The 14029-nt window shown below is 43.7% G+C and overlaps 3 protein-coding genes across 4 annotated transcripts in view; 2 read left to right on the forward strand and 1 right to left on the reverse strand.

The window, feature by feature from the left end:
• hdac5 (histone deacetylase 5) overlaps positions 1-3249 on the forward strand; it is a 26140-nt gene extending 22891 nt beyond the window's left edge. Inside the window, 1 exon segment of the mRNA XM_047343792.1 lies at positions 1-3249. This exon segment is cut by the window's left edge and continues 87 nt beyond it. The gene's annotated coding sequence lies outside the window, so the exon portion shown is untranslated.
• Positions 2242-6480, reverse strand: pex12 (peroxisomal biogenesis factor 12). Its single transcript, XM_035180176.2, is given in 5 exon segments — positions 2242-4116; positions 4394-4723; positions 4725-4909; positions 5344-5471; positions 6377-6480. Coding segments are annotated over 4 exon segments (1065 nt in total). The 5' UTR covers positions 5467-5471; positions 6377-6480; the 3' UTR covers positions 2242-3689.
• Positions 6481-7957: 1477 nt separating this feature from the next.
• si:ch211-237i5.4 (insulin-like growth factor-binding protein complex acid labile subunit) lies at positions 7958-13181 on the forward strand. Of its 2 annotated transcripts, XM_035179603.2 has the most exons (7): positions 7958-8108; positions 8684-9042; positions 9122-9267; positions 9598-9766; positions 9941-10103; positions 10453-10796; positions 10896-13181. In XM_035179603.2, the coding sequence occupies exons 2-6, from the start codon at positions 8758-8760 to the stop codon at positions 10758-10760; spliced, it is 1071 nt and encodes a 356-aa protein (XP_035035494.2). In that variant the 5' UTR covers positions 7958-8108; positions 8684-8757; the 3' UTR covers positions 10761-10796; positions 10896-13181. The 2 variants fall into 2 exon arrangements, with proteins under 2 accessions (XP_035035494.2, XP_035035493.2); XM_035179602.2 differs by having other exon boundaries at positions 10453-13181.
• Positions 13182-14029: the final 848 nt, after the last annotated feature.

The following is a 14029-nucleotide window of genomic DNA, read 5'->3' on the forward strand; positions in this document are numbered from 1 at the left end:
CTAGCACCTCCTCTTCCTCTTCCTTTTCTTCTTCCTCCATGGAGTTTGTGTCGGCACACACGCACAGTGGAATTGTGCTGTTGAGGAGGACTCCGATAGGCTGAGGAGAACATTACGGAGGCAGGAGAGGGGGCGGGGCACATCTCCGTTCTGAGGGTTCACCGGCCCGAGGAGGAGCAGACGATTTGTCAGCATCTCCGATGGAAGGCCGAGGAGGGGAGTGGCAGCAGGACCTGCACACAGCACCACTGGAACGCTCCCCTCCACCCTTCACTCATTCTTCTGTCTTTAGAACCTCTGTTTGTACAGAGGGACGGGGACTGTGGGAAACCGTAGTTTGAATCCCAGCAGGACTCCAGGCAGACGACTTGTCTTCTTGTGTGTCTGACGCTGCACCAGAGGGACGGACTGAGGGACCGCGGGGTGGAGGAGGAGGAGCGATTATTCAATGAGCAAAGGAGGAGGAGGAACTAGGTGCCTTGTTTTCCACAAACCATCCAGAAACCACAAACCGCACCACCACCGCAGCACCTCAGCAAACCAACCAGCCAATCCAGACTCACACACACACACACACACACACACACACACTGCTGTTGTTTCACGCAGTTCATTTTCAATCTGTTCAGTTGTGAGTCTTTGTTTCTTCATCTTGATGCCTTAATTTGTTCTTGTGTCACTATTTAACAGCCGCGACAGAGAGAGAGAGAAACCAGATGATTCAGAAATGTATCCAAGCTGCTAAGATTTGTATTTCAACCTGATAATATTCACGTCCGATGTTCCAATCAGACTTTGATTTGTGTCTGAGGGGGAGGAGCCTCTGAAGCCATCGTTACACTAGAAACATCCACTGAAGATCTTCATTGAATATTAATATTTATATAAACCATAATATTCAATCAGACTTGGATGGAATCTGGTGAAAGTGTCTCAGGATCAGCTCAGTTTTAGCAGTATTCAATGTTTTAGTCACATCACTTCAGCCGTGTCTCTATCGGCCCCCCCCCCCCACCTGAAATTGTAAAATGACCTGTTTGATGTAAATAGCGTCCTGTCCTGTTGCCCGTGGTTACGTCACAGCAGACTCAGTGTGGTCACTTTTCTAGATCTGTACATACATACATGTATAAAAAATACTTTTTTGTATAAAAAAAGCAAAATTAATATTAAACACAATATACATACACTATTATATACATATATATGTATGTATATACAAACACATGCACATACACATATATATATATATATATTTATGTAAACAGTGTTTTATCCAATCAGATTGGATCTATGAATATATTCTATTTGGAGATTGGATGTTTTAGCTGTTTGACAGGAACTAAGCACTGAAGTCTTGGGGTCGGCACCTGTGTGTGTCTCTTTGTGTGTTTTACAGACGCTGGCTGTTGTTGAGGTGGTAGATGTTGTTGTTGTTGTTGGAGGTGAACAGCGACGGTCAGTTCCTCAGGCAGGTCCAGGACCAGGCAGGCAGCAGGAAGGGTGATGAGGTCAGAGGTCATGATTGGGTCAAGAGGTCCAGTAACAGGGTGAGAGCTCCGACATGAGCCCTGAACCTCGACCTCCTGGACCGAGGGTCTGACCTGTTGGCTCCTGGAACTGAGATCACCGAGCAACATGTGAATCCATCAATCTTCTTAGCAGATTACACTAAAAGACTAATAACACTATTAAACTGGTTCACTTATTGCATTTCCTCGACCTGAATAATTTGGAACTACTAAAATTCCTCTGTTTAGTAGAGCTGGTGTAGTTACTGTCACTGCCACAAGGGGGAGACACGTTCTGCACTGCAGCTTTAAAGAGGAGAATCGTCTGATTATGTTTTGTCGGATGAACATAAATTAATTTAGTGTATTTTCAATTTCCACATGTGGAAACAGCAAAAATGCCAAAAAGAAAAGACATTAAAAAGTTCAAATGTCCTTAGTTTCCGGTTTGTGTCTGGAGGCAGTTTAATTAATTTTCTTGTGCCTTCTTCCAAAATGTTTTACTTGCACGTCTCCTTAAATTCATTTTTTTAAATGTTCCATTAAAAGCAGTGTTGTATGAAAAGTTAAATACTCCTGTTGATTGTTGTATCATCTTGTGACCCCCTCAAGCTTTTCAAATTATAATTGATGGATCATTTCAAAAGTTATAACTTCAACTGTTAAATTAATTGGAAAAGTTGGTAAAATGATGTAATTATACTCACACCACTGAAAAACAACACAACTGTTTAAAGCATTACACAAGTTTATTACACACTGAGAGCATCAAGCAGATCAAAGGCACAGTGTGATAATCACGTCTGTTTCATGTGGTGACCGGTGACGTGTGTTTCCTGTCGTCGCACAACTACTTCTGTCAAAGAGCAACACAATAAATGTCCAGAGTGCGACAAACACAAGAGTAACTGTAACTGTTCAGATTTGGTGGCTGCTGGAGGACACACACACAGTTTGTGGAGTGAGGTTGTATCACAGGCTCTGAACATTTAAAGCAACACAATGAGTGGTGTTGACACAGTGTGATGTTTGTGTTGTCGGTCACTTCCCCAGTCCAGAGGCTGCACAGCTTTACTGTCGCACACACACACACTCACACTTTTTGCTACATGAGTTCATACTGTACATTTCTTGATATGTTTGATACTGTGGTGTACATGTAGTGTCCTGCTGTGATTGGTTGAGGGGGTCGGAGCTGTCCCCTCCGCTGTTTGACCTCCCTCTTCCTGAGGGAGACGCTCTCTCTCTCTCTCTGCCCCCCCCCCCTCGTGACAGACTGAACAGTTTGAAGCAGTTCCTGTCGGAGCTGATCACAAGCACATTCCTGACTCTTCTTCGTCTGTGCTGTCGTTGAATCCAGATCCTTTCCTGTTGCGACGATACGTGTTTAATTCTTTCTGACTCACATGTATATAAAAGTGCATATATGTGTACACATGTGCAATACACGCTATTCGAGCAATCTATTACTGTGACTATTATTGATGATTATATTTGTCCCCTTTTCGAACTTAAGCCCTTTTTTCCTCTCGTCCTCAGTGTTGCAAGAGCTTGAAAAGGGAAAGTGACTCTTGTGATTCTCCAGTTTCATTTCAGGGTTTGTGGACGTTTCGACGAAGCCCTTTTTTATTAGTCTCACTGTAATGTTGTGACGTTGATCCTGATTCTGTTCCTTTGTTTTTTTAAAGTGGGCCTGTTGTTGAACTTGTCTGGAAACTCAATAAAGCAATTCACTGACGTTTCAGTTCCCTCAGTGTTTCACATGATGTCAACTTCAGGGAACGATTGTTATGGATATAGATCAATAATCTGGTCAAATGCTTTTATTTCCTTTCTCAGATGAGAGATTAATATCATGTCTGTTTACTAAATATGATGCTACAGCTAGCAGACTGTTAGCTTCATGCTAACTCAGCAGATCTGGAATCACTAGATCAGATACATTTTTTATTAACACAGATTTATTGTAGATTTTTTGAATATTTAGTATTTAATAGAATTTAGGCTTCACATCTAAATCCGCTCATATCACTGGCAGAAAGGTGCAGAGTCCATTGTGTACAAAAGTGAAAACATTGTTCTTCTCCCTGCAGCTTCTCAACGTTCAGCTCGAGAACTCGTCGTCAACTGCTCAGCGTTTTTTAAAAGTTCACTGTTCCCTTTAAAGTCAGAAACCCGTCACCCGCTCTCCGGTGAGTAGATCTTGATGAGGTGCTGCAGTTCGGTGGGATATCCAGTGACCGGGCAGCGGCGCTTTGCTTTCACGTACATGTAGACGCAGCGGTAACAGAACACGAAGCCCGAGGTCGACAGGACCGTGGAGTTGGTGCAGAGTCTTCGGCAAAGACGACAGTTCCTGCCGTCGGAGCCCGGAGGAGTTTCTTCGCTGAGCTTCGCCGGGACCGATGGAGCCTCCTCCTGCAGGTGGAGGGGGGGCGGAGGAGCAGGCAGGGAGGTGAGTGTTTTCACGGTGCTCTGGTTGTCGGAGGAGTACCACCACTCCAGGAACTGCAGGAAGAAGACGCCCATGGACAGGGAGGTGGAGAGGGAGAGGGCCACGCCCCTCGCAGCCTGTGACATCAACCACCACGCCCTCAACACCAGGCTGCAAACAGAGGAGCAATGCATTGTGGGTTTTTGGATTTAAGACTGAGATAATTGACACACACACACACACACACACACACACACACACACACACACACACACACACACACACACACACACACACACACACACACACACACACGTCACGTTTATCGTGTTAACACAAAGTTTTCATGGATCTTTTCAGTGGATTCAATTAAAACATGAATATAATAATTTTTGCACCTGAAACGACAGAGAGAGAGAGACACACATGTAGAGTTTGATTAATCTACCTCTTGTCCGTGAGGTCGGTAGCGTCGCCGCTCTTCAGCTCCATGTCTCTGATATCTTGGGCGTTGAGTCGTGCCAGTCTCACCCTGGCGAACCACAGCAGAGGACTGTGGGTCTTAGAGACTCCGAAGACAAAGAGCAGCTGCTGGCCGAAGACCCAGGCTTGCCAGGCTGAGCTGACGTACGGGTAAGCTGCCACCGCCGCCCGGTACAGCCTCCGGCCCCTGGACCGCGCCAGCTGGATGGAGAAGTCCTCCTCGTCCCTCTGCTTCGCCAGCGTCGCCTCCAGCTTGGCCCGCAGGTACGGCACCACGCACAGAAGGAGAAGCGACTAGGCGAGTTCTTGTGCAGTGACAGGAGGACTGAAATCGGAAACCAGCGCCAGGTCAGGTCTCAGAGAAGGAGGAGCTGCAGTGAGACAGGAAGTGGTTCTGGAGGAGGAGGTCCAGCAGCAGGTAGAGCTCATCAAAGCGTCGCCACAGAACGCCAAAACGAGACGGGCTGCACTCTGCCAGGACCTGAGAGGACCAAGAGCAGCAGGTGGATCAGTTGCAGCACGAAAACAAAACACTGACCAACTTTACTGTGTTTATGCTGCTGCACCTGTCAGACACTTTCAGGAACAGCAGATGAAATGAGAATCACTTTTTAAATAATAGATCCTTGAACTTGACTCAGACTCAACGACCACCGGATGGTTTTGGAGCTGAAATTAAAACAACTCAAAGAGGCTGAAGCAGCATCTTCACAAGTTGATGATCGATGTAGAAGTGAAACTTTAAAACTGTATAAACTGATTAATCCTTTCTTTAAAGTTCACTATCTTTGGTTTTGTAAAAGCTCAAACCTCCAAGCCGCTCTGAGCCGCTCCCTGATCACAGAATCCTTCACAACGGTTCAACAGAACCTGAGAATCCAAGGTGTCTAAAGACCAGTGAATCCCGACACTCACCTTGAGGGCGTGTCTCAGAGCAGGTTTCAGTGCGTCCATCAGAGTCTCCTGTGCCAGGACCTCGAAGATGGACGGCTGCTCGTTCCCGGCGGTGGACGTCAGGTGAGCTCCGGCCTGAGCCATGGCTGCTGCACAGTCACAACACAAGACGCTAATCTGACGTTTCATACATACAAGTATTATCTATATATATTATATATATTCAGAAACATGACTGTCACTAAATAAATAGCTGTTTAACAAACTGTTTATACAGTTATAACAATTACACTCCACAGTATTGATCATGTGTTACTGAACGATCAGAGTTTTACTGACTAGAAACTCCAACTACACACATTTAAAAAATCTGTTTGTATGAAATGTTGCTTTTTACTTTTCAAATGTATTAAACAAACAGAATTTAATATCAACTGGAAGAAATTTATAAAGACAACATTTACTTATTATTAAAAAAACATTTCTGATTCCAGTGTCGTTTTCGAGCCACATGTTGAAGAGAGAAGGTTCCTGTGACGTGTGCGTCAGGGTCAAAGTTCAAACACTCAGCATGTCAACAACACGTTACACATATAACACGTTACACATATAACACGTTACACATATAACACGTTACACATATAACATGTTACACTGAGGCTCAGGACTTTACGATCTCATGGAAACACTTCACAGCTCAATGACTCTAATACAAACTTGGTTTTAACTGATGTTTAACTTCACACGCTCACAATCTGTGGACTCTGAGGAATAGTTCATATTTATATAATTTGGGGCTTTTTTATTTATTTTAATTTATGTTGATTTGTATTTTACCTGAACCCTGAATGATAAAAGTTATTCTATGACTTTAATGTGATGTTTATGGACAAAGAGAGAATATAAGAACTTTAACTCATTAAAGGACTGAACATGGTCACATGACTCAAACGGATCCATTCTGTCACCAGATAATAAAACAACTGAACCAACTTCACTCAATTATAATGAAAGATCTTTGTTAAACATCATAAAACGCTGGAGGAGCACATACCTTCCTCTGCTGCTGGGGAGCTGCTGCTAGCTTGTTAGCTTCTTAGCTGCTGTAAACAGCTGTTAGCTTCTTAGCTGCTGTAAACAGCTGCTAGCTTGTTAGCTTGTTAGCTTCTGTAAACAGCTGCTAGCTGCTGCTGTTAGCTTCTTAGCTGCTGTAAACAGCTGCTAGCTTGTTAGCTGCTGTTAGCTTGGCTCTTAAATGTCTTCTGTAAACAGCTGCTAGCTTCTTAGCTGCTGTAAACAGCTGCTAGCTTGTTAGCTTGTTAGCTTCTGTAAACAGCTGTTAGCTTCTTAGCTGCTGTAAACAGCTGCTAGCTTGTTAGCTGCTGTAAACAGCTGCTAGCTTGTTAGCAGGACGTCATGTGTCTTCAGGCATCATCATTTCTCGTTTCCTTGTTTATCTTCTTTCGCTCTTCTTCTTCTTCTGTTTCTCTTCTTCTTCTTCTTCTCTTCCACATGTTCTCACATTCATTCACAACATTCACGACACTTCCGCCTACAGGTGTTTGACGTCATGACGCAGCGGCACGTCGCTCGTGACGTAACACCGCTGCTGTAAATTCATGATAAAAAGTTAAAATGTGAAATAAACAAAGAAAATGAAGCAAAATGAAAAGAAATCAGCTGAAAAACTGAAATCACAGTTTCAAGATAAAACGAGCAAAATAACAGAAGTAAAATAATCAAATAATAAATCTGTATTAAAATGTAAAAATGAGTTAAAGGAGAAAAATCACACAAATAAAATAGTGTAGAATATAATTGAGATTTGATTTTAAGAAACATTCGGAATCTATTCAAAGCATAAAATGCTTCTTATTCTTAATATGATAGAAATATATTGTTAGAGACATTTAATTCTTTCTCTGTATTATTATTCATTATGTTTTATTTTGACTATTTACTATTATGTTTATGCTGCTTTATTCCTACTATTTTATTTGTTGTGATGCATGAAGTTTTAATCTTTGTCCTATTTTGTGAATTTTTTATTAAAATATCAAAACAGTAATAATCACCTGTGGAGTTCTTTCACATGTGATTGTGTCATGTCTGGTCCATTTATTGAATTGTTCAGGTGTCCGTGTTGTTGGGGGGGGGGCAGCTCACAGCTCACATGTCAGTAAACAGTCTGTGAATGTGTGATATGTCCACGAGACTCTTTCTGTCTCTGAACACAAGCTGTGAACATTTATATAATATTTAAGTCTGTGACACAGAAACCAAAACATGATGGAAACATGACGGAGGAGCTGCCGGAGTTTAATGGACGAGACGAAACATTTGGAGATTTCAGTGGATTAGAGGATTAATGAGCAGCTGACGGCACCGGACGTCTCCATCACTTCAGCAGCTCTCTCTCTCTCTCTCTCTCTCTCTCTCTCTCTCTCTCTCTCATCTCTCTCTCTCTCTCTCTCCATCATCATCTCTCTCTCTCTCTCCATCATCATCTCTCTCTCTCTCTCTCCCTCCATCATCTCTCTCTCTCTCTCCCTCTCTCTCCATCACTCTCTCTCTCTCTCTCTCTCTCTCCCCCTCTCCCTCTCCCCCTCTCCCTCCATCATCTCTCTCTCTCTCTCTCCCCTCTCTCTCTCCCCCTCTCCCTCCATCATCTCTCTCTCTCTCTCTCCATCCTCTCTCTCTGTGTCGAGTGAACCCGTGAAGTCAGCGGACGTGTAGAAGTTGAAGATCCAGAATGGAGATGTTTGGATTCCTCATCGACAGCAGAGGCGAGTCACCTGTTTGACAGACTCTTTATTTTCTCTGTTGTTAGAGTAGAAATCATCTGTTTTCTTTTATCCATTTAAACGATGTGATACAGCGTCATTAGAGATGTTCACTGAATTTAATCTGCTGCTCTTGGGATTATGTGATTAGATTTGAATGAGAAGATGAGGACAGAGCAAATGTAAAATATATAAAAGAATTAAACGTAGAGATTTTATTGTAGAAAGTACGTCGACGGAGGTTGTGTGATCAGTGTGATGAGAACTTAAATCTTTATTTATGTCTCATACACTAACATGGAGGAGACTGAGTTTGTGACCTGTACTGCAGCCAGCCACCAGGGGGCGATCAGGATATTTTGAAGCAAAAAGGAGAGTGAACGTCAGTAAATGCTAATTATGTGGTTTAGGTTTTCTTTACTTTCCTGATTGGTTGATGTTTATTATCGAGGTTGTTCCACTGCCCCCAAGTGGACACCAAAGATACATAAAAATAATGACTGCAGCTTTAAATATTTATTGGATTCACGACCTTTGAGTTAAATGTAAAACTCAAAACTCTGCTTTTTAATTTCCAGTTCCGACTGACGACAGCAGAATCAAACCACCGAGCCTCGTCCAGCCCCAGTGACCGAGCCGCCCTCAGAGAAATATGTGTCTCCTGCTCCCGGCCCTGCTCCTCCTTCTTTCAGCCTCTCACCCAGTCAGGTGTTCACGCTCGTGCCCGCCCCTCTGTGTTTGTTACGAGCACGCCGACCTGGTGGACTGTCGTGCACGTGGATACGAACACGTCCCGCGGGGCCTCCCACACGGAACCTGGCTGCTGGAGCTGGGAGGAAACAACCTGACTGAGATCAGCTCTGGAGTCTTCACTGGACTGTGGTCGCTGAGGGTCCTGGTGATGAGCAACAGTCAGATACAAGTCGTTCAACCACAGGTGACCACCGGGTTGCTCTTTCTCAGGCTTTGATCTCCAGGATTAAAGGAACATTTTAACCATGATTCTTTCTCCACAGGCGTTTTTCTCTTTGTCCTTCTTGGAGAAGTTGGATCTGAGTTGGAACCAGTTGACGTTGCTCCCAGTCGACTTCTCCACCAGTCTGTCTGCGCTCAGAGAACTTCGACTGGCTCACAACAACTTATGTTACTTATCTGGAAACAGGTACCTGTCTGTCTGACGCCTGTCTGTCTTCACCTGTCTGTGTGACACCTGTCTGTCTTCACCTGTCTGTGTGACACCTGTCTGTCTTCACCTGTCTGTGTGACACCTGTCTGTCTTCACCTGTCTGTGTGACACCTGTCTGTCTGAGATTATAATAATTATTATCATCATCATTATTTTCTATCACTGACTCAAACATGAATCTAAAGCAGCTGTAATGAACATTTTAATAACAAAAATTACTCACATGAGATTTTATAGATTTTATAGATTTAGTAGATGTTCTAGACTCTGACCTCGTCTCATAAGCAGCACATGTTTCGCCCCCAGCCTGGAGTATCTGGACAACATGGAGAAACTGGACCTGAGCTATAACCAGCTGGTGTCTGTGGGTCCTGGTGTGTTCAGAGGTCTGTCCAGGCTCAGGCAGCTCCACCTGCACCACAACAGACTGAGCCGGCTGCAGCGGGGGAGCCTGGACATGCTGCCTGGACTGGAGGTGCACAACTGACTGACTGTCTGTCTGATGACCTGTCTGATGACCTGTCTGTCTGTCTGTCTGATGACCTGTCTGATGACCTGTCTGTCTGTCTGTCTGTCTGTCTGTCTGATGACCTGTCTGTCTGTCTGTCTGTCTGTCTGTCTGTCTGTCTGTCTGTCTGTCTGCGTGCAGGTGCTCCAGCTGAGCTACAACAACATCTCTCAGATCGACAGTGACGCTCTGGCGCCGCTCTACAGTTTGGCGGTTCTCGCTCTGGAGGGAAACAACCTGCAACACCTCAAGTTCAAAACCTTCCTCAGCCTGCACACGACAGAGACTCACATCCAGCTGTCAGGTCTGTTGGTTTGAAACCAGTCCACAGACACTGTCCACAGTCGGGCTGGGAAGATTTAAACATTGATGTCAGCAAAGGCTCATTAACGTCGTCAGGATTCATCATCTGGGGACCATGAAAATGTATAATGTCACAATCAGGACCATTATTCTACTTCTACCACTAATTAAAACAATATTTATTTTAATTGATAAGGAAGATTTTATTGCAGATCTTTATATATTATATTATCTCATGCTCTAAAATAAAGAGAACTATGGACGTGTCAGGAGTTGATGGGCCACATGTAACAGTTACTACTGAATCAACTGAATAAGACCTGGTCAAACACCAACATCTGTTTCCTCAGGGAACCCGTGGAGCTGCGACTGCGAGCTTCACCGCGTCTTCAGTAAGATCCTCTACGTTCGCCACCTCCACATCGACGACTACAGGAACGTGACGTGCCAGGAGCCGCCGCAGCTGACCGGGGCCTCGCTGGCCTGGGTGGACAGTCGGCTCTGCATCGCAGAAACCGCCACCGTGCTCGTCATCACGGTCACGGTGCTGGTCAGCGTGGTGGCGGCCGTGGTCATGGCTGAGAGGAACAGGAAGAGTCACCGTGGGAAGAACTGGGACACGGAGTCACAGACTCAAACCCAGAGTCCACCGTCCTGAGAGCGGCGTCAGGTCAAGATGGCTGCCGTCTTCAAAGTCAGAATGCGTAGAAGTTTCTGAAGTTTTTCTTGGTAAAAGAGATGGAACCTTTTATGTAAATTAGGGTTATGGTTTCTGTGTTTCCATTCTCTCCAGGAACTTTCTGCAGGAACTCAGAACCTTTGCAGGAACCTGGTGTTTCCTCCTGAGGAACCAGGGTCTAAAGAAAGAAGTCCCGGCTCAGAGGAGTTTACAGGAACCTGTGGGGCGGGGCTTGCAGCTTTTTTTTTTTTACCGCCACCTGGTGGACATGAGTGGAACGGCTTATTTTGCCGTCAGTGGACATCTTCAACAGGATCATTATTCTAACGTCCTCCGGTCTTTAGACCTCGGTAGAAACACGTGAACAAAGATCACTCTGCGTTTTAGTTACAATACTGAGACGCTTGGAAACAATCACGCTCACAGCCTCTTGCTGATTGGGTCTTTTCGGTCGTGATGTTTCCTTCACTGATTCGTCAGGCTCCTGTCACATGACCTCCTCAGCTTCCAGTGTAGAAACAACATGGAGAATCAATGACGTCACTGAGCCTGTTGTTCAGATCTGTAGGATACAGCTGTTTACATGTGGAGGAGACCAGATGTTCTGCAGCTAACGTGGACAAAGATGGTTTTACTTTGAAAGCACTGTTTTCAAAGTAAAGCGTGGTCGTTTGTTTGGAGCTTAAATGAATATTATTAAGCTTTATCACCAACCCTGTGATAAAATGCCCTAATAAGAGTCTACATGTTCTTATATTATATATTATATTCAGTAGTTTGAATGTTTTACTACATGTGACACGAGACTGTTATTTTCTATTGTGACCTTTAACCTTCACCATTAGAAAGTGATTCCTCTTCATCCTCGTGTCCTCGTCTCCTTCTGCTGGATTTAAAACAAAGGATTTTTACCCTCTGACAGTCAGAGAGACAATCACCAGTAGAGACGCAGGTTCAGTAGAGACCATGTGTCTGGACACCACAGTGGATTAGAGCTGGACTGATGGGGGGGGGGAGGCCAGATGTCAGGATGGAAAACATCTATTAAATCTGTGTGCAGAGAGAATTAAACAGAAGCTGAACATCAGATTCTCTGTTCGTTGTTTTCTTTCAATCTATTATTATTATTTTTCACTTTCAATTATTCCCATAGACTAAATAATGATGGCATTTGTTTTTGGGGGTTGAAACAGTGCAATACTTTTACTTACACAAGTATCTGTACTTGAAATGTGTACTTTTGTGGTCTCTGTAGTTTGTCTCTCGTCAGACACAGTGATGTGTGTGTCTCTCGTCACCATCGCTGCAGAGGTCGAGGGAAGGTCACGTCATGAGTCAGGTTTTAAATCTGAGCAGAACAGACGGGAACAACGAGGATTAGAGGGAGATTTACTCCAGAGTGCAACTGGAGGGAGGGGCTGAGGGGGGGGTCGACCCCCATCGTAAACATTAAAACTCTTCAAATCAAATGACGTGATGATTGACACCACTCACGTCTCTTTGGTATATTCAGTCTTATCTTATCTTATCTTATCTTACCTGACTTTGGCTGACCTGCGTCCGAAGCTAAATATAATAAATAATCCCAGTATGTTGATTTATATAACTCATTTAAACTGAGTAATAATATCCAGGCCGTGAATCAGAGCTGAGAGAGAATCTTTATGATGTCATCATTAAGTGCAGCTCAGTAAAACACCACAAAACAACTTCTTATACTGGTTTTACATTGACATTTCTAACGCACCAGTAACATCACTGAGATCTGTGACCCTCTCAGATTCTAGTGTTATCTATGTTATGTTCTACATTTACTAAATAAAAAAAATGCACCACTACACTTCTCACAAAATGTCAGATTCTCCTAAAATGATGAGAAACTGTTTTTTAAATGTATTTGTTTGTATTGCAGTTACAGCTCTTTGCCAATAGGAGGTGCTCCAGCTTCCCTCAGCACCTGAATGTTAATGTACGTTGTCCCTGAGTTTCAGTATTAACGTCCGTATATAAAAAGGGTGTTATAGGAACATTTATGCACAATAACAGCTTTTATTTAACGTATGTACAACACTTCAAAGTGTTTTAGTTTATGTTTTATATTAAATTGTAAAGACGTTGTATTTCTATTGAATACAGAAACTACAATGAAGAACAATCTGTCACTGTAGATTCACGTTTAATCAAACAAGGCAGTGAAATCATTCATCGTTAATTCAGAACAAGCACGTAAAGGACAGAAGAGATAAATCTGGATGATTTAAACGATTCTTCTGCATCACGTGCTGCTTATGAACATTATGAAGGAGGTTTGTCCTGGTGAAATAATCTGTTGTCTAAATCACTGGTTCATATTAAGATCCAATTCCTCCCTCTGTCTTTTCTCTTTACTTTTATCAAGTCCAACTTGTAAAAATAACAGCAATGAGGTCTTGTAACAATTGATGTTGTTCAGTGGAGTTTAATTAAATGTCATAATATGACATTTGTTCTTAGCTACTTTGAATAATCCGGAGAACCGACAATACTTTGAGATATTTTCTTTTTCGTCATTTGCATGAACTCTCAAATGCTTCAAAACAAATATGGGTCATTCTCTCTGGTTCTATCTGCTTCTACCGGCCTCATCACCATCTCTGTGATGTTTACCCTCGGCCCACTGAGGTGTTTCCTCTCTGCAAACACAGCTTCCTCTGTGTCTGAAACTGGAGAGGTCAGCATTCCTCTGCCAGGCCTCCAATAGAGACCCTGATTCTTGCAGAAATAGTGCAGATTGCCTGTGGGAGTGCAAACCTATCCTGGGCTCCCTCAAGGTGGACAATCAGTGTCTTTGTGAAGCCAGGCTGATGCCAGCAGAGCAGGTCCAGCCTGCAGCCCCTCGGCAGCCTGAGCTGTGCAGACGCTCTTCAGATGGGTTACTGGGGAGAGGAGAATCCACGGGATGCACACATATCACCAGGATCGGTGCTGGATTGTCACAGGAACATGTGTTTTCTCGCTGGATTAAGGACTTTTCAAACAGGACCTAATGGTTTGGATGAAACCTCAGCAGCTCTGTGGGGTAACCTGACAACAACGAGGAGTCTCCAGCAGACGAAGAGGTAGGCCTCAGTTACTCCTCTGTTCTGACTCGTAGCTGCTGATGTTGGTAACTTTTCTCACTGATCACTCAGAATCAACGAGGTTCAAATGTCTGAAGAAACGTTTCCTCAAGATGTTTATCGGTCTATTTTGAATGTTATGGATACAAG

The sequence above is a fragment of the Hippoglossus stenolepis genome, chromosome 16, assembly GCF_022539355.2.
Source record: "Hippoglossus stenolepis isolate QCI-W04-F060 chromosome 16, HSTE1.2, whole genome shotgun sequence".
Lineage (NCBI taxonomy): Eukaryota > Metazoa > Chordata > Actinopteri > Pleuronectiformes > Pleuronectidae > Hippoglossus > Hippoglossus stenolepis.